The sequence below is a fragment of the Vombatus ursinus genome, unplaced genomic scaffold (assembly GCF_900497805.2).
Source record: "Vombatus ursinus unplaced genomic scaffold, bare-nosed wombat genome assembly UNPS02014786.1, whole genome shotgun sequence".
Lineage (NCBI taxonomy): Eukaryota > Metazoa > Chordata > Mammalia > Diprotodontia > Vombatidae > Vombatus > Vombatus ursinus.
In genome coordinates this window covers 37,849,216-37,869,247 of record NW_020954564.1, presented here as the reverse complement: position 1 = coordinate 37,869,247, position 20,032 = coordinate 37,849,216, and the positions used below count along the sequence as shown (strand labels likewise).

The 20,032-nt window shown below is 37.8% G+C and overlaps 1 protein-coding gene across 2 annotated transcripts in view; it reads left to right on the top strand.

The window, feature by feature from the left end:
• LOC114047044 (astrotactin-2) overlaps positions 1-20,032 on the top strand; it is a 1,078,351-nt gene that overhangs the window by 137,700 nt on the left and 920,619 nt on the right. For both annotated transcript variants that reach the window (XM_027867715.1, XM_027867716.1), the window contains exon 2: positions 16,357-16,544. In XM_027867715.1, the coding sequence (XP_027723516.1) occupies positions 16,357-16,544 (188 nt within the window). The remainder of the gene's footprint in view (positions 1-16,356; positions 16,545-20,032) is intronic.

Below are 20,032 nucleotides of genomic sequence, written 5' to 3'. Positions count from 1 at the left end.
CCCCCTCTCCCTCTCCCTTTCCCTCTCTCTTCCTCCCCCTCCAACTACTAGCTACTCTTCCACCTTAAAAATACTTCATTTCTATTAAAACAAAACAGACAAATAAAACCTCTCTTGATTTTACCATTCCCCATTACTGTAATCCTATATCTCTTCTCTCTTTTGTGGCTAAACTCCTTTAGAAAACTGGCTATAATCAGTGATTCCACTTCCTCTCATCCTATTCTCATCTAAATATTCTGCTTTCTGGTTTCATACATCATTATTTAACTAAAACTCTTCTCTCCAAAGTTACTAGTAATCTCTTAATTGTCAGGTCGTATGGCCTTTTCTCAGCCTTCATCCTTCTTGACCCATCTACAATCTTTCACATCACCAATCACCCTCTTTTGCTGAATATTTTCTACACTCTGAGTTTTTGTGATACCTTCATGTCCCAGTTCTCCTCCTACTTGTCTGACTACTCCTTCTCCATCTCATTTACTACATCTTTCTCCAGATCACAGTTTGTAAAGATGGGTATTCCCCCAAATTTCTGTCCTTGGTTCTCTCCCTCTAAATGTCTTTTCATTATCTCATCAGACTCCCTGGGCTCCATTATAACTTCTATCCATATGATTCTCAGATTCATTTATATAGTGCAAACTTTTTTGCTGACCTTCAGTCTCTCATATGAAACAGGATGTCCCATAGAATACAAACTCATATCTAGAAGGCACTACCTTGTATCCCCAGCAGTTAAAGTGCCTGAAACATAGTAAGCATTTAATAAATGCTTGTTGATTGCTTAACTTAACCACACCAATAAGATGAAGAGAAATAAGTGATTGGTTATGTACCATATGCCTCAGGAGAGAGAGAGACAAAGGCAGACAGACAGATCCAGGTGGAAATTCCTTGTTTCATTTCCCAGACAGGAGGCAAGAAATTCAGGGTTAAGACATGAGAAGAGGAATTCACCTTCATTACTACTCAGTGATATATTCTTTGTAATATTTCTATATTAAGAAAGAGCTTAGGATTACTTGTTTACTTTGAGTAAGACATAGAACCATAGTACTGAGAGTTGGACAGGACCTTATAAATTATCTAGCCTAACCACTATACCTTACAGATAAAGAATTGAGGCCCAGGGAGATGAAGTCACTTATCTAAGATTACATAGATAGTAAGTGACAGAATTTGGATTTAAACTTAGGTCTTCACTCCATATTCAGTGCTTTTTTCCTCTGTATCATATTTGGGTGCAGAAAGACTTTCTTGGTGCCCATCAAATGACACTGTGTCAGTGACTGGATCACCCTACCAAAACTCAGTCCCTTGCCCACACCTCTTTTGATTTCTTGGGCATCAGTTCAGTGGTATGTGAGGAAAACTCAAAGCCTTCTGAGGAGACGTGAAAAAAATGTGAAAAGCTACGTGTGTATAGCTTAGCTAAATGACAGTGATGGGGCTAATATAATAAGTGTGTGTGTGCACACTGTGAAGGGAGTGAAATTATTTAGGGTGGTTTAACTAGGAGTAATGGGATTCAATTCCATCAACTCTCCATATATTTTCAAATCTAATCTGAAAAGATATGTTTTTCTTCCTTGCCAATACCTCTTAATTTCTCCCTTCCCCTCCATTATTTAAGTTGGTAAACTGTATTATTTATCTCAGCAAAGCAGTTTTGGAAAACAGTTTGTATGAAGGATATGATGCCAAAGAAAGCTGAATTGCAGGGTTTGGAGGCAGAGGCTGGAGTGACGAATGTCTGTAACAGGGGACTATTGTCTTTCTTGTGTCCTTCCACTCATCCCTTAGAGCAGAGCTTTCTCCTGGGATCCCTGGGTCGGGGGTTGCGGGGGCAGAGTGGGAAAGGACCACTAAATCCTTTTCCCAACTCTTGCCCTGACCACAAAGTTTGAGTTTACCAAGGAGCACCCACCTTAACGATAACCAGCAGCATGGACTGGATAGAATGCCACACTTAGAGTTAGGCAGACGAGTTCAAATTCTACTTCAGACACTAGCTGTGTGTCCCAGGGCAAGTCACTTAAACTCTATGAGCCTCAGGTCCCTCTTCGATAAAATGAAGGAGCTGGAGTTGGTAGACTCGAAGGTCCCTTCTAGTTCCAAGTTTGTAATTAGATGTTTAGGACACCTTTGGTATAATAGCATGATCTCAAAGTCGGTACTGGCTACAGGACCTCACAAAAGTGATTATTTTTTTCTTTAGGCCCCAGTTTCCTTTCCTGCCAAATGACAGAAATAGATTAGATGATCTCTATGGCCTTTTCCAGGTCTACTATAGAGCCTGTGACTTGTTACTATTTCATCCAATCAATATATATAGATATCTTGTGACTCTTGTCAGACTTGAATCTTGGGGTCTATTACTTTATTAGGTTACTATTCTAGGAACCAGCTTGACCCTAAATTGTGGAGTCAGACATCTCTGTAACAACAGAGGATTCTATACTGAGCATCAGGGTGTGGATGACAGGCTCACTGACTTGTCTTACAATTTGCCTGGTCTTTTGAAAAGGGTACATTCTATATGGCCATGTAATTAAGCACCAGGTATACTAGTCATTGCTACTGCCACACAAAAAGGGACATGGGTCATCTCTTTTTAAATGCACTCCTTTAGTTCTTAATATCTTCCCTCCTTGGATCATCTCATACTTGATGAATCTTGTAGGGTGTTACACATTTCTTGAAATAATAGATGCCCCAAAATTGGGACATGGCTAAACATGTGACACCTGAATGAAACTGAATGTCATTGTGCTGTAAAAAATAATAAATATGATGAATTCAGAGAAGCGTGGGAAGACATATGAACTGATACAAATCAAAGTAAGCAGAATCAGGAAAATAATACACAGAATGATTGCAGAAATATAAATGGAAAGAAAAATAACAAAAGGATCAAAACTAAATGCTCTGAAATTATAATGATCAAATTTGACCCTAAAAGAGTCAAAGTACTCCCCTATCCCCAGCTTCTTTGCAGAGTTGTTGAACAATGGACATGGAACATTGTGTATCATTTTAGACTTTCATCATGTTAGTTTTTTTTTCTTTCCCTGAACTATTAATTCTCCTCTCCCTCCCTAATTTAATTCTTTCTAACAAAGGATTGTTTTCTTGTAGGGAAAGAGAGAAGAAAAAAATTGATGTGTGAATTTAGGTGACCTAAAAATGATCAATATTATATTTAAATAGAAATTGTTCAAAATAAATGGATTATGGATTTCTCCTTTGTTTACCATATCTAATCAGCCACCAAGTTATGCCATTTTTTTGCTTTCCACTGTCATACCTTCCTTTCTATTCTAATCACCACCACCCCAGTATAGATTCATGCAATCAGACATTTGAATTAGTACAATGTAATACAATGCATATACACCCACACTAAATCATAACATCCTAAACACTTTTTTTCCTTCCTCAGTGTACACTATGCTAAGTGGTAGGGGAAATTTTCAAAAATAAATAAAATAACTGGAACTCATAGTCTAGTGGAGAAACAAACTACAAATATAATTCTGGTACTCCCTCTCTCAGTACAGAGCAACACCTGCTTGATCTTTATTTTCTTGGAGAATTTTCTGGCAGTGCTGAGAGAAGTGAAGCCCAGAGTCACACATTCTGTCTGTGTCAGAGGTGACACATGGACCCAAGTCTTTCAGACTCTAAGTTGGGCTCTTTATTTATTACTATACCACCCAATCATTCAATACTCATTTCACAATATTACACGAAAATCCCTTTACTCAGTAACAGCCCTGTCCCTGGTCTTCTATGTAGACTCTTACTCTTCCAATTTCTTTTTCCAGCCATGTGTTCTAGACACAGCCACATGACTAAGATTCATAAATAACCACTTTTTATCAACTCCTTTGCTCAAGAAACTCCAATATTTCCTCTTTGTCTACAGTTTAGAATCCAAACTCTTCATTTTTAAAAATTCTATAGTAGGCACCTTTATAGTAACAACTAAAATAATGAAACAACTCAAATTTCTATGTTTTTTTGTTGTTGTTTAGTCATTTTTTTCATTTGTGTCTAATTGTTTGTGACCCCTTTAAAGGTTTTCTTGGAGAAGATACTGGAGTGGTTTGCCATTTACTTCTCCAGTTCATTTTACAGATGAGAAAACTGAGGCAAACAAGATTAAGTGACTTTCCCAGAGTCTTCCTGATGAGTATTCCTGACTCGAGGACTTTTATGAGATAAGTAAAAAAAAACAAACAAACAAAAAACGATTTCTACTGTACAGATCAGAAGATATTGGTCAGTGAGGTGAAACAAATTGTTGTCACAAAACTATTAAGTGAAAGAGTTGTAATTCAAATTCAGGTTCCTCAATTTCAAATCAAACGTTCTTCCAGTTGTTCTGTTCTCTTAATCTCCAACTAGACTTATGTCCTGCTCTGAACTGCTAGACAAAACCTTCTTCTGCCCCAGTCAGGACAGGCTCCTCAGTCTTTTTTCCTCTTCTTTTTACTTTACCAGTTCTGGTATCTAAGCTCTTTCTCACTGTGTCTCATATATGAACTCTTCTCCCTCACTCACACTTACCCAACTACTTCTGCTTAATTCTTTAAAGCCCCAGCTTAAGTGTGAACCCTTCCAGGAAGTCTTCCATGGATTGTCTTGTCCAAAGTAAGAGTTTCAAATCTCCAGGAATGTGATACTTCTTGTTTGTACCTCTTAATTCAATGTTTCAATTATACATACTTAATCACTTTGAAGGCATAAAATATAAGATTCTTGAGATCAGGGACCATGTCTCCAATTTTTTTTTAATCCTTCAAAGCACCTAACCCACTACTCAATAAATGCCTATTTATGAATTTAGAGCTAAAAGGGAATTAAAGATCTTGAGTCATCAAATATTCTTCATTTTCTGGATGAGAAAACCCAGAAAAAGTGACTTGCATAAAATTATAAAAGTGTTGAATAGAAGACCTGATAATTGTTCATTGTTGAATGAGGAACCTGAGGCTGAAAGGAAGTAACTTCTTTGAGGCCACAAAACTGATGTGTTGCAAACCTGGCACTTGTTGACTAGTTGAATTGAATCAAATGAACAGTGAAATTTTGACTTGCCACCTTTTTTCTCTAAATCTGATGGAGGTTTTATATTCCCATTTAAATGAGAAGCCTTAGACCAATTGCTGACGTGAAGTAATTATACCAGGGTCACAGAACGGTTAGCTGCAGAGATGGCATTAAATCAACCTACTCCCCCTTTTCAATCCTTCAATTAACAAGCATATGAAATAATGATCCAAATTGCTAATAATAAAAGAATTGCAACTCTTAGGTTTAACTTGCAACTTGAAAACTGGCAAATATGATGAAAGATGGAAATAGTTAAAGCTAGTGGAGTTTTGAATTGGTTTAGCTATACTGGAAAATAAGTTGGAATTATACCAAAAAAAGCTAAAATGTTAATATTCTTTCAACTACTAGACATATAACCCCAAGGAGATTAATGAATTTTTTAGGATTATGATTCTTTTAAAGGTCCCATATACACCAAAGTATTTATGAATACATTTTTGTTTTGTTTTGTTTTTGAATGTACTAGAAAAGAGCAGGAAACAAAGTAGATGTCCAGAGATTAAGAGAACAGCCAATCAGGTTGTGGTACATGAATGTCATGGAATATTACTGTTCTATAAGAAATTATGAATCTGATGAATAAAAAGAATTAGAAGACATATTAACTGATATGAATCAAAGTAAGCAGAATCAGTGGAACTATATATAATGACTACAAAAATACAAATGGAATGTACAGCAATAAAGCAATCAAAGCTGCATGTCATGAGATTAAAAGAGCCTAACTTGGTCCCAAAGGAGAGATATAAGAAGGTACATCTCCCCACCCCTTCTTTGCTGAGGTGAAAAACTAAAGGTGTGGAATACTGCATATAATGCCAAATTTCTCTGTGTTAGATTTGCTGCCCCACCTTTCATTGTTTGTTATAAGGGATAAGGAGAGAGATATATTGATATAGGTGTTTTACATACACACATATACACACATGTGTATGTATGTATGTTTACATATGTATGTATGTATTCACTGAAATTCATTTTAATTTTTTTTTACTTCTAAATGAAAAAACAAAACCACATATACATACATAATATGTATGTATGTATGTATGTATGTATATTCTTTCTATGAGACAGGCACTTTGCAAAGTTTTAGGAACACCACCACAAAAGTCAGTTGGGCTCCTAACCGCAAGGAGCTTACATTCTACTAGAGGGATGTGACCTGTGGTGTGCTAGAGTGAGCTCAAACTGGCTCAGGAGATCCAATTGATAAATTTTCATTGTGGACATTTACACCTTGAAAATCAGCAAACAGCCAGATCAGGGCTTGATTTATTGTTTTGTTGATTGTCAACATTTAAGAAAGTGCTGGAGCAAGTTTTAATAATGCAGATTAAACTTGAAAAAGGTACTGTAGATACCTTTTTATTTTTTTCCTGTAGAACCAATTGTTAAACATTTACCAGTACACCACTGGTACAGCATGATCACGGACAAGTAAATATGGGTTATATACAAAGTAAATAGAAAGAGATTTGGGGAAGGATGAAATGCTAAAGTCTGAGGGAATCAGGAATGGATTCTTGAAGGATGTTGTATTTGATCTGGGCCTTTACGGTACTTAGAAGGTGAAGGGGAGGAGGAAGAAAACTCCAGGCATGGGGACAGCCTTTATAGAAACAGACCTGGGAGATGGAATGTAATATAAGGGGCGGGGGGGAAGTAAGGTAGTGAGTTTGGCCAGATCATAGAGTATATGGTGAATGCAATCAGCCCACAAAGGTAGTGGAAAGGCAGACTATGGTGGGCTTTAAATGTCAAACAAAGGATATCTTAGATGTAGTGGGGAGCCTCAGGAGATCTTTGAACTCTGTTTGAAGAAAGCCCTAGCCATGTTTCACTTTACTATTTCCAGAGGTTTTCTTAACAATTTCTCATGGCTTTTCCTTCCCCCAGCTCCCTCCATAAACCATCAAGTCAACTCCACCATTGCTCTTCAACTGGGTGTGTAAATTTACTCTCCTATGTATCCACCGCCATCCTCCGCCACTCCATGCTCTAGAACAAAGTGTCTCTCCCTGCACAGCACTCCCCCATATGTGTTTATTTGTCCATTGAGATAAAAGCTCCTTGAAGGGAGGGACTGTCTTTGCTTTTGTATTGCATCCCCATGGCTTAGCACAGTGATTGGCATATAGCAAGGGCTTAATAAATGTTAAGGTTCATTGATTCATTTCACTCACTGAGCTGGAGAGTCACATAATCAAATCTGTGCTTTAGGAATACCACTTTGGCTCATGGGGAAGAGAGAATGGGGAGTGAAAAGACTCTAATAAGTGAGATGATTTGGAAGCACGTAAGAAATGTTTGCTGGCCCACTATCGCCACGACCATGTGAAAAGTGATGAAGACCAGAAGTAGGGGGTTGCAGGGTAAGCAGAAAGAGGGGAATAGATGTGAGAAAGGTAGAATCTGAAAAGGTAGAACGAATAAGACTTGACAAATAAATAATGGGGAGGGGAGTGAGTAAGAGCAATGATTCTTGTTCCCTTCTAAATCTTTTGGTTATTTCTCAGACTCATGAGACATGCTTAGAAAGAGCACGTCTCATGACACTCCCCACTTCTAATGTGATATTACATCTCATTCAAGTCCTCCTTTATGAGATGTCTTCGACGTTTTACAAACCATTCATTGGAGAATCAACATGTTTTCCCAAATTCCATACAGGAGTAGTTATCCATATGGGAGGTGTTACCAAGATGGCTTGGTCTAAGCAAAATGGCTTATAATAAAATGACCTTCAGAAATTAAATTAAAATATAAGTTCCATAGATTAGGGGGGGAAAGCTAACTACATTAAAAAGAAGAGCATAGTTGATTTTGGCAGGGAAGAGCAGCCACCCATGACAAATAAGGGAGCATATAGCCTTGTCTAGAATTACTGATATAGTCTGAATCTTCTTGCTGGTCATAACATCGTACAATCCTTGAATGTTAAAACTGGTAGAGACCTCAGTACATGAAAAGTGTTAGAACTAGAAGGGGCCTTGGAGACCACCTATCCATATCATCATAAAATTTTAGACCTAGAGGAGACCTTGGATGGGAAGCTTGAGGGAATTTGAGCTTGCTGAATATTTCAAGAGGTGTAGCCTATTGAGGGAAAAAGGTATGAGGCAAAAAGGCCATTGCTGTGTTTCTTTATGATTTCAGTCAAACAAAGGATGGGGGTAGGAGGAAAGCAGGGACTGTAGTCAGCACAGAGCCGGAAGGCATAGAGTAACAATTCTCTAACTTTAATATCTGCTGTTTCATTTTATATTCATCATGTCAGCATAATCTGCTTTTATGGGAATCGTCTTGGTTCCCAACCAAACGCGTTTAGTGCCCCTTTGCTTCAAGTTTGATTGTAATATGACTTGAAGACTTCAATGAAATGTTTATATGTAATGAATGAAGAAATATAAAAGAGAAAATGCAATTGGAAAATCAATCAGCGGGAAATCTGGGTCTGGCCTTTCTCTTGCGCTCTCTATCTCTTTGACCTTTTTTTTTTTTAATGGAGGAAGGGCTGGATTATCTGGATAAGGACCTCTGCTGCATTTCAGGGAGGTTCCTTGCTTTGGGGCCGGTCGATATTTTTCTTTCTCTGAGACAGAGTTTTTTCCATGCTGGAAAGAGAGTCCTTAGACATTGTGTTGATTCAATATTCACTGTGTTCATAGTTGTTTCCATTTGGCATTTGCCAGAACTGAGTGCTTTCTAAAATGCAAAGCTCAAGGAGATACTTTTCTGACTGTCCAGTTGCCCCTTGGTTAACCATGGAACCCTGGCCTAACTAAGGGAACCCTACCTTAATGCCTATGGCTTTTGCCTTTGCCACAAAGTTACTGCTGGGTGTTTTTATATGTAAAAGGATGGGGGTGGACTTCTCACTCACCAAGGTTCCCTCCAGCTTTTATATCCAATGTTGTGTTCCAGCAGTCTCTGTTCTAAAGTGTCTTATATTAATTCAACAATTCTGTATGTCTACAAGAATATTCATCCTATAAGAGCTAATACCTAGGAAAAGTACGAATACCTCTCCAAGGAATGTTTGAACTTAACAAACAAAGTAGGCAATGGACACCATTTAATCTCGAGAGGTAGCTATCTACGGGGAAATGTCTGACACAAGAAAGGGCAATTGTGTGTAGGGGGTGGAAGGTGGGTATGGCATACAGGGAAGTTCCACCACACCTCAAATCACTTCAGCTGCCTTCTCTGCCCACAGTTGAGGCTGAATGTGCTGGGTGATTCTCAGTCTCCATTCCCCCACACCCAGGGTACCGAAGTTGCCAGCTCTGCTTAGGTTAATCCAGGGAGCATATTCCCCTCTGTGCCTGCCAGCAGTGCCTCTCCCCAGCTGGCACTCAGTGACTCCTGCCATTGCCTTGCATAGATTGATAGAATAATTAGCTGGGTGCTGAGCAAGGAAGTTTATCTTAATGGCCTAACCTTGCTTCTTGCTGGGACACAGCCTCAGGGTTCAGCATAGAACCAGGGCAATAGGTAGCTGATTGACTGTGGCCCTGAGTGAAGAGGAAAGCAGCTTATGTGAGGCCCACTGAATCTACAGAGCTGTGACCCTTTTTTAATACTTTTACAATCAGACACAAAACATATTTGGCAGGGGAATTGCAGAGGCTAAAATTTTAGAGCTAGAAGAGACGGTAGTCAAAATCAAGAACATAGAACATCAGAGTTGAAAGAAACCTCAGAACCCAAACTATAAAGACCTGATGTGAGAGCTAAAGAGAAGCTTCTTCTATGTCCGTGATCTGTGCACTCATCAATGTGGGTGTTCATTTCATGGGGCAAATTATAATGCAGTCATGTTTGTTTGTTTTTTTCATCCTATATAATTCTTGTCCATACGTCCTTATCCTTATATCCACTATGCTGGAGCCTTCATCTGGATCTTTTCCATGGATATCTCTGTAGCATTTGGAACCTATTATCCCTCCCTATCTCCAAATGCCTGACCCACCACCTTTTTTAGAGCATTAAATTCCTCAGTGAAATCTCTTATGCCAACTTGTGCACATAAGGACATCATCGGATGTAAGCTGTTACTCATTTGTGCCCACTGTGAATCTGTCTGTTTAGCCCTATAAGTCATACACTTTAGAAGAATGAAAAATTCACAGTAATACAGTAATTACTAGGAAAATATTTGAGTAAATATACATATGTATATATAATCTATGTGTGTGTGTGTATTCCCCTCTTGCCATTTCCCCTTCACCCTAGGAAGCACCTTGGAATCAAGCACTATGCAATTTCCCCAAAGCAATCCGGACTGATTTCTCCCCCTCCTATTTGTAGGATCATATATTTAGAGTAGGAAGGTACCTCAGAATAGGTAGGAGGGAAGGAGCTAATCATTTATAGTGCCTGCTATATGCCAGGCACTATACTATGTGCTTTCCAAGTGTTATCTAATTTGATCCTCAAAACAACCCTCCAAAGTAGCTGCTGTTGTTATCCACATTTTACAGTTGAGGAAACTGAGGCAAACAGAGGTTAAATGACTTGTCCAAGGTCACAGCTAGTGTTGGAGGTTTTATTTGAACTCTAGGCCTGACTCTAGTTCTCTATTCATCACACCACTTAGCTGCCCTTAAAAGACATTGATTCCAAATCCCTCATCCTACAGATGAAGAAACTGAGGTCCAGAAAGGTAAAGTGTCTCACTCAGGGTCACATAGGTTTTAGGTAGCAGGTAACAGGTTTTAGGTACCATGTCCTTTGATTCTAAATCCTTTGCTCTTTCCATAGTAACAGAGACTAGTAGAGCTACAAAGGACTTAGAAATCATCAAGTTCAACCCTTCTCCCTTCATTTTACAGATGGGAAGACTGAGAGCCAAGAAGTTAAATGAAGAGCTTAAGAGATAGGAAATATGAGGCAGCGAAGTGGTGCAGTGGATAGAGCACTGGCCCTGGAGTCAGGAGGACCTGAGTTCAAATCCGGCCTCAAACACATAACAATTACTAGCTGTGTGACTCTGGGCAAGTCACTTAACCCCAACTGCCTTTAAAAAAAGAAGAAAGAAAAAGAGATAGGAAATAGTAAAGCTAGAACTTGTAAGCAGACCTCCTGAATCTAGGGCTGTTTTGTTGTTATTGTTGTATTCACACACACACACACACACACACACACTAAACTACCTTCTCTGCTTGGCTGGGAAGGTTAAATTTTCTCTCTTCAAACTTATAACTCAAGCATCTTAGATATATCACAAAAATCTCATTGTGTTTCCAAATCTTTAGTATTAGATAGTTCTAATACCTGCCTTCCCTAAATGATGAAATATTGTGAGCCCTGAGCATCTCATAGAAAGTTACTGTACAAATAAAACTTCATTAATATAAAGGTTAAGAACTCTTGGCTGGGCAGTCAGGGAAATTTACTTCAATTGCGGAGGCGTGGGGGGGTTGGGCAGGAAACCCTACCATAAACTTTCTTTCCCTGCATCTGCTTTTAGTGTTATTTAAGGCAAATGCTAATAGAATGAATCTTTATCAGCCAGATTTTTCCTAGGACTTGAAGACCGATAGAAATATCTTTGAACTCAAATAACTTAATCATATTTTTTAATAAATTCATATAACTCATTAATCTAACATGATCCCTTAAAGAACTTACAAGAAATCACAGTGAACATTTTTATAATACACAAATTTGTAGGATCATAGATTTAGAACTGGAGAGGCCCTTAGAGGCTATCAAATACAACTGTCTCATTATACAAATGGGGAAAAAGTCACATAGAGAGGTTAAATGACTTACCTAAGCTGACACAGCTAGCAAGTATCTGAGGCAAGATTTAAACCCAGATTTCTTGGCCTCCAGGTCTAGTGCATATCTATTATGCTATGTTCCTTCTGAAACAAAAAAATCTATAGCCAACAATTTTGCAAATAGGAACTCATTTCACAGTATGCCTCTTGGTACGTTGATTATTACTGTGATTTTACCCAGGTTTCCTCTATTTAATAGCTCTTTCACAGCCTCTATTTGCAGGCTTCCAAAATAATGTGGTTTAGCTTTTTTTCCCCAGAACATGTAGTTTCTTAGTCAAAAGTTAATGAACTGAATACTTGTTTCCTGAGTACATTTGATTATTTAAATTTGAGTGTTTTATTTTCAAATTTATTCCAATTCAGGTTAAAAACTTAGTTCTTAAAATGGATACATCTCTAGAAGCACCAGTCAACAAGCATTTTTTTTTGTGTCTACTCTGTGCTTGGAATCGTGCTAAGCTCTGGGGATACAAATAAATGGGGGGAAAAAAAACAAAGGGAAAAAAAAAGTACTCTCTGCTCTCAAAGAGCTCACTCCAAGGTGAAAGAAAGCGTGTTGTCCACTTGAGCAAAAAAAAAGATATATACAGATCAACAGAGAGAAAACAGTAACATTAAGGTTGATCAGGAAAGGTTTCTTGTAAAAGGTTTGGAATATGGCCTAGAACTTGAAGGAAACCAGGAGACAGAGATGAGGAGTGAGAAAATTCCAAGCAGGAAATTGGAGGAAAGCCAGTGGAAAATGCAGAGAGCCAGGAAATGGAGTTTGTTGTTTGAGGAACAGCAAGGAGACTGGTGCCACTGGATCACTGAATATGTGATGGGAAGTAAGGTATAAATACTGAAAAAGGTAGGAGAGGTATATTTTAGAAGAGTTTTGAATATCAAACAAAGGATATCATATTTGATCCTGGAGGTAATAGGGAGCTACTGGAGTTTGATGAATAGAGGAGTAACATGATCAGATCTGTCCTTTGAAAATATCAGTTTGACAGCTGAGTGGAGAATATGCTAGAGTGGAGAGAGACTTGAAGAAAGATCAACCAGAAGTCCAGGTATAAGGTAGTAAAGGTCTGCACCAAGGAGGTGGCAGTGTCAGAGGAGAGAAGATAATATATAGTATACTACAGATATTATCAAGGCAGAACAGATTGGATGGGATAAGGTTTGTGAGAGAAAATAAGAATTTGTGAATGATACCTAGTTTTGCAAGCCTTGGTATCTGGGAAGATTGAAGTGGTCTCAACAATAATAGGAAAATTAGGAAGAGGTGAGAGATGGAGTGGGGAGTGGAGATATGGAGTTTAGATTTGGACATGTGGAATTTAAGATGTCTATTCGACATCCAGTTCAAGAAGTCCTATAGGCTTCTATAGAAGATGTATATAGAGATGTAAGATTATTAAGATTATGTAAGAAGATTATATAGAGATGTAAGACTGAAGGTTAGGAGAGAGGGTACAGCTGGATAAATAAATCTGAGAATTATCAGCACAGAAATGATAATCAAACCCAATGGAGCTTAAAATAGATCTAAACAGAAAAAATCCGTGCATTTCTGAATGTAAGCTCCTTGAGGACAGGGTCTATTTTCCTTTTTTCTTTTTTTTTCCCTTGCCTATTAATGTTCTTATATACAGGTGTTTAATAAGTTCTTTTTTGATTTGGATTAAATTGGATCCACAGTGTCTGAAATACATATACTGACATGCCTATTCAATCCAACTTCACGTAATAGCCTGGATAATTGACATTTTTCATCCATTTTGATTTTCTGTCATGGATTATTTGTCTAGTCTCATCTTGATAAGTATATATTCTATTGAGGAAGCCCTGTAATGTTTGGGAGCTTGAAGCAAAAACACAATATCATCCACAAATGGGTGTTTCTGGAGAACTTTAGCATTATTAGAGAATCCCTCTTTCTTCTAAATCGTGCACAAGGCATCTGCAAAGATAGCAGCAAACAATTTGGAAGAGCACCCATTTTTTTGTTTTATGCTTTGTTCGATGTAAATAATCAGAGGATCATTAAGCAGCATTGGTTGCATTTATTAAGAAATTTTATACAATTTAAATATATCCAAGAAGGACTCCATATTGGAGGAGAATCTTTGAAGCTTCCTCCTGAGTCAAATGCAATTTTGTCTTGCAATTCACTAAATTCATTGAGAACACAAGCACTCTAACTTTTAGACAATTTGTAAGAATTAAGATTTAGTCTACTGTAGTGTTTTTTTTTCTCTAAAAGCCTACTTATTTCTCATATTTTCATCGATTCCCTCAATATGTGTATAGATCATCATTATGATTAATCACTTGGTAGTAGGTGGTTTCCTTTCAAATGCCTTTTTGAAGATAATAAAATATTTATTAATTTTTTCTGGTAATGTAGGAACTTTAGGACAAAGAATGTAACAACATAAAATGTTAGAATTGGATAATATCTTAGAATAAAGAATATTGGAATGTAGGATATTTGTTTTCCACCAAAGTCCTCCTCCCATGTCTGCTTGCAGAATAGATATGATTCTGGTTTCACAGAGATTTTGCCAGCAGAGCACAGCTTCCAGCCAGAAAGGTTTTGCATCCTTTTTGTCTGAAAATCAATGTAATTAAATTCCAAAGGGCTTAACACCAGGTTAGCTACAGGGTAACAGTATAGTGGAAAGAGCAGTTGCTCTGGAGTCACAAGTTTTGTTGCTGTTGTTTCAGGAATGTCTGAGTCTTTGTGACCGCATTTGGGGTTTTCTTGGCAAGGATACTCCAGTGGTTTGCCATTTCCTTCTCCAGCTCATTTTACAGATGAGGAAACTGAGGGAAAGAGGGTTAAGTGACTTGCCCAGGGTCATACAGCTAGTAAGTGTCTGAAGCTGGATTTGAACTCAGGTCTTCCTGATTCCAAGCCCTGTGTTCTCTCTACTGTGCCACATTGGGTTCAAATCCTGCCTCTGTTCTATTTTGTTTTGTTTTCTTTCTGCCTGTACACCTTAGTTAAGTAATTGAACATCTTTAGACTTTAGTTGTCTTACCTGTAAAATGACTGAGTAATACCAGATGGCCTCTGAAATCTTTTCAATTCTACATCTATTATCCTGTGATGCATTTTTTTTTCTGATGGACATTTTCAAAGGCTGTTTGCCATGCAGAAGAGAGGCTGTAGTTTACATAGGTGGAAGGGATATCAATACTAATAAGATCACTGACTTTAAAGTTTTAGATAAAAGGATTTTAGCTCTAGAATTAGACATTAGGCATTATCTAGGGCACCCACCCCACCCCTCATTTTACAGATAAAGAAACCTAAACAGAGAGAAATGGCCTTACCAAGGAAGGTCAGAAAACAATGCAGTGACAGACTCTGACCTAGAACCCAGATCTAAGGAATGTCAACATATGACTCATAGTTTCATTGATGATAATATTTTAATAGCCTATGAAGCTGTGCCAAAAGAATACTAATATAGCACAAATGAATGTAATACTAAAGCATTTCTAAAAAGAAAGCTGGCAAGCCCAGAAGTCATAGAGATCTCTTAAATAGTAATTATTATTTTATACTGATGTTTCATTAAGATCTGCCTTTCTATAAAACTATTCAAGAATTTTATTTTTTTATTCTTGTTGAATTTTAGTACAATTAGTTCAATTGGAAGTGTAAAGAGTTTATATTTCAGATCCTGTTCTGCCCCTTCCCATGTACAGTGGAAAAGAATTTTATACAAATGTAAAACTGATATTTAGAGAAATAAGGATAATAGTCCACCAAAACTACTACTAAAACAAAGCAAAAACAAAATAAAGCAAAACAAAAAATCCAACCTTTTCAGTGGGACAGGTTGACAAAAATCTATTCATCTAAAACTAGTCTAATCACTTTATTTAACTTGGGTTATAGGTATCCATGGGACTCCTATTTTTAAGTGGTGTGGTCCAAGACTAATCACTTGCTCTTTCAATTTGCCTCATCCATACAACAGGGATTCAATTCTACAAACATTAAGTATGCACTGTATATGGAATACTAGGAGGGATGAAAGCTTAAGAGGACACATAGTCTCTGCCTTCATTGAGCTTATCATTTAGTATTAGGGCTAATCACCCTAGTACTATGTATGTCATGTTATTGTTGTGAGAAAATACAGGGTTTTTTTAAACCTTAAAGCACTATATAAATGTGAGCTAATAGTTGTATTATAATGGAACTGAGACTGAGAGAGAGAGAAAATGACTTATTCAAGATAATATAATTCAGTGCTCTGCTTAGCTTCTTTTATTATGCACCTCCAGCTTGATGAGTGGCTGAAGTCAATTTTACAGAATAATCTTGGTGCCACCTAAAAAGCTGTTTATTATCCTATCTTCCTCACAAGTGTCTCCAGAACACGGAGTATGGGCCACATAGTTAATCCAGCTACTTGTCTTTTGTCTCTTCTAGAGATGTCAGGAACAGCAGCAGACATCTCCTTGGTGCACTGGCGGCAGCAGTGGCTAGAAAATGGCACCCTCTATTTCCATGTCTCCATGGGCAGTGCTGGGCAGCTGTCAAGGGCCACTCCTCCCACTCTTCAAGAGCCTTCAGAGATTGTGGATGACCAAATGCATATATTGCATATTTCTGTGATGGTGAGTGATTGGAGAAGGAGGGAGGGAAGCCAGGAGTCAGTAAGTCAGAAGGCTTGCTGCCATGAGTTGTTTACTGGGAGGTAGGGTGGAGAGGTGGGACTTGGATGTTTGCTGATGATAAGATGGTTCCACTGTGTGAGAGGATGTCCTTTTGATAAGCCAAAGGTCATTTGAGTTTTTCAATATCACTCAGGCTGATATAGAGCCTCTTTTTAATGATAATAAACTAATGTGTTTCATACAACAAAATGAAAACCTTCTAATGTCCTAGCTTTTCAGCTGAGGTCAATGGGGAGACCTGTTTATTATTTGATACATGCCCTACTCAGAGCTTATAACCTACCCTGGCAGTAGACTTTGTGCTTTAATGGAATTTCATAGAATCAGGAAACATCAAATTTGGAAAAGAACTTAGAACTCTTGAAATGCTAGAACATAGAACACTGAATTGGAAGAGAACTTACAGTTAGCACATAAAACTCACGATACTGGTTCTGTAAGAAATTTAGAACAAAGATGTTAGATAATAGAATGTCAAAGTTTAGGGAATCATAGATTTAGAGCTGGAAGGGACTTTAGAAATGATCAATTCCATTTTACATGTGGAAAAACTTGAGGCACAGAGGTGTTAAGTGACTTTCTCAGGGGCAAAAAACTAAGTATAAGGCAGAATTAGAACCCAAGTCTTCCTGACTAAAAGCCCTCTATCCATTCTACCATGCTCTAAGTTGAAAGGAACCATTTGGCCTTTCTCATCTTCATTGATCCATGAATTTCAACTTCTTTGATTTACACTCTTTTCAGGAAGTACTGTTTATTTTATAGACCCAGAGTTCATTGGTCTGCCAAATTGATTGGAGCACAAATCATAGCCTTCCCAAGAATGGATCATATCAACTATATTGTACTTAGGATCAAAAATTAAAGATATATAAAGGAGTTCAATGTGTTCGGGAAGATATTTGATAATACCATTTTACATTTTAAAATATTTTACCATATATTATTTCAGGAGATTCTCAAACTCAACCCCAAATTGGCTATTGTCTCCTTTTCTCGAGGAAAACAAGGCACAGAGAGGTCAAGTGGTTTGTTAAGGGTTCTTCAGCATAGGAACTCAGGTTTCAAGGCCCCTTAACCTATGTTCTTGGTGTGTTCTCTGTTTTTGCCTTTAAATCCTCTACATTTAAATGTTTGGGTTTGGTCTGAAGTAGGGAATGTGCATTTCTTTTAGAAATACTCATGCCCCAGTCAGACAGGAAGTTTAATTTTGGACTTAAAGTACGCAGATCACGTGAGAGAACAAATCAACGTCCTTTGTGTTATTTAAGAAGTATATGTGATAGAGTTGTATGTGTGAGTAGCATATATATGTATGTATGTATATACATATATATACATACATATATATAATATGCCTATGTATCTAGATTTATCTCTCTATATAGTATATTCAACCGCACAACCAGTGTGTGTATATATACAAATATATACATATATATATATATATACGCTCACACATATATATGTGTATGTATATATGTGAATTTTTATACCAAATGATACAGTTAAGCTTTAAGCCAAATGAGAGCGTATATGTTACATAACATTAACATAAGTATATGGTGTCACAGTGAATGTTGAACCACATAAAAAAAGGGGTATCATGTGTCGTTGTTGTTGTTGTTGGGTTTTCAGATATAGGCTAAATAAATGGAAGTGGGGTAAGGAGGGGAATGGAGAGTGTGTGCTCTTGCTTTTCCTCTCTGATTCTGGGCTTTTATCTTGGGGATCAGAAATGAAAACTAGAACTCAGTAAGAGCTTCAGATCACTGAGATTCACTGTTCATTTTCTCTAAACAGGGTTAGTTATGTATAAAGCTAACAAATAGGTGAAGCTGTGCTCTGGTACTTTTCTTCTGGAACTTTAAAGGTACAGTAGACAGAGCACTAGACCAGGACTTAGGAAGACCCGAGTTCAAATGTGTCCTTACTTTAAGTCACTTACTAGCTGTGTGTCCCTGGAGAAGTCACTTAACCTCTGTCTGCCTCATTTTCCTTATCTGTAAAATTGGGATAATAATAGCGCTTACCTCTCTGGATTGTCATCAGGATCAGATGAGATAATATTTGTTAAGTGCTTAACATAATGTCTGGCACATGGTAAGTGCTTAATAAATGCTTATTTTCCTTCCCTTCCCTTTCTCCCATTCCTGCTTTCCTTTCAGTATTTTCTCTTCCATTCCCATCCTAACCTCTAAGGCCACCAGTACCCTCTCTCTTTTTTTTTCCCCCATCAGGATCTTTTACTATAGTATCTGTCCTTTCAATTAGCCTCTTTCCTCAAAATTTACCTGATGTGTATCCTAGCTCCTCTGGCCCTGAGCAATATGATATAATGAGAATCAATATAATACGATATAGTAGAAGGAAGACTGGACTGGGAGTCAACAGGCCTAGGTTATTTCTAATCTTGCTCTTGTGACCAACTTATCATGTGACTTTGGGCAATTTAGTTCTCCAGGTTTCCATTTCCTCATCTGAAAAATTATGGGCTTGTAATTAGATGGTTTCTAGGGTCCCTTCCATCTCTAATATTCTATATCCTAACATTCTATGACTTTATTATTTATATCTCACATACTTATTAAAGGACTTGAGGCATCTTGCACTTAATTAAAGATGAAATATAACATGTTCGAATATAAAGCAGAATGAAAATCATCCAAAGAAAGCAGACGGAATAGATGTTTTCAGGCACTTAAAAATAGTTTCCAAGTATCACTTCAGCTGATGAACCGCTGAGATTACAGCCTTTGGGCAATGAATCTGATCCTAAATCAGTGTAACTATATATGTTTTCTCAGGTTCCTCACCTTGAGAGTGATGGAAAGGGTGAGATCCCACCCCTGATAAAACCCAGTTGTCTTTGACAACATCACTGTTGTTAATACTACAACTTTTGTCACATGACTGCCAAGGTCAACCCAGTTAATGCCGTGCTGGATCAGCTCCCGCTACTGTTCTTTTCAACTTTGGTTCTATTACCACATGAAGGAAGTGAGTGCAGCCATCATGGCCAGAGCAAACAACTATGTGCAACTGGTTCAATGTACAACACTGGCCTCTCTTATTCTAGGGATGCTGGCAATTAACAAAAGTACAGAAGAGTAGAACTTTTGGGCTTGTCCTTGTTAGAAATGTATGCTCTACTTCTGTTGTAGAGATCTTTCTCTGGGAAGAAGGAAGAGCCAGGGAGTCAAGTCAAGCCTATTTGACCTAGAACACTATGGATTGTGGGGGGTCTGTTGCTTCCTAGTGACTGTCTCTGGGTAGTTCTCTGTTCTTAATGTGGTTCCATGAAGAGTGCTGTATTTGTGAGTCAGAGAATCTGAGTTCAGATTCCTACTTTTCCCCTTTGGGCAAATCATTGAATGTCTCTTGACCTCAGTTTCTTCATTTATAAAACTCTAGATGGTCTATAAGGT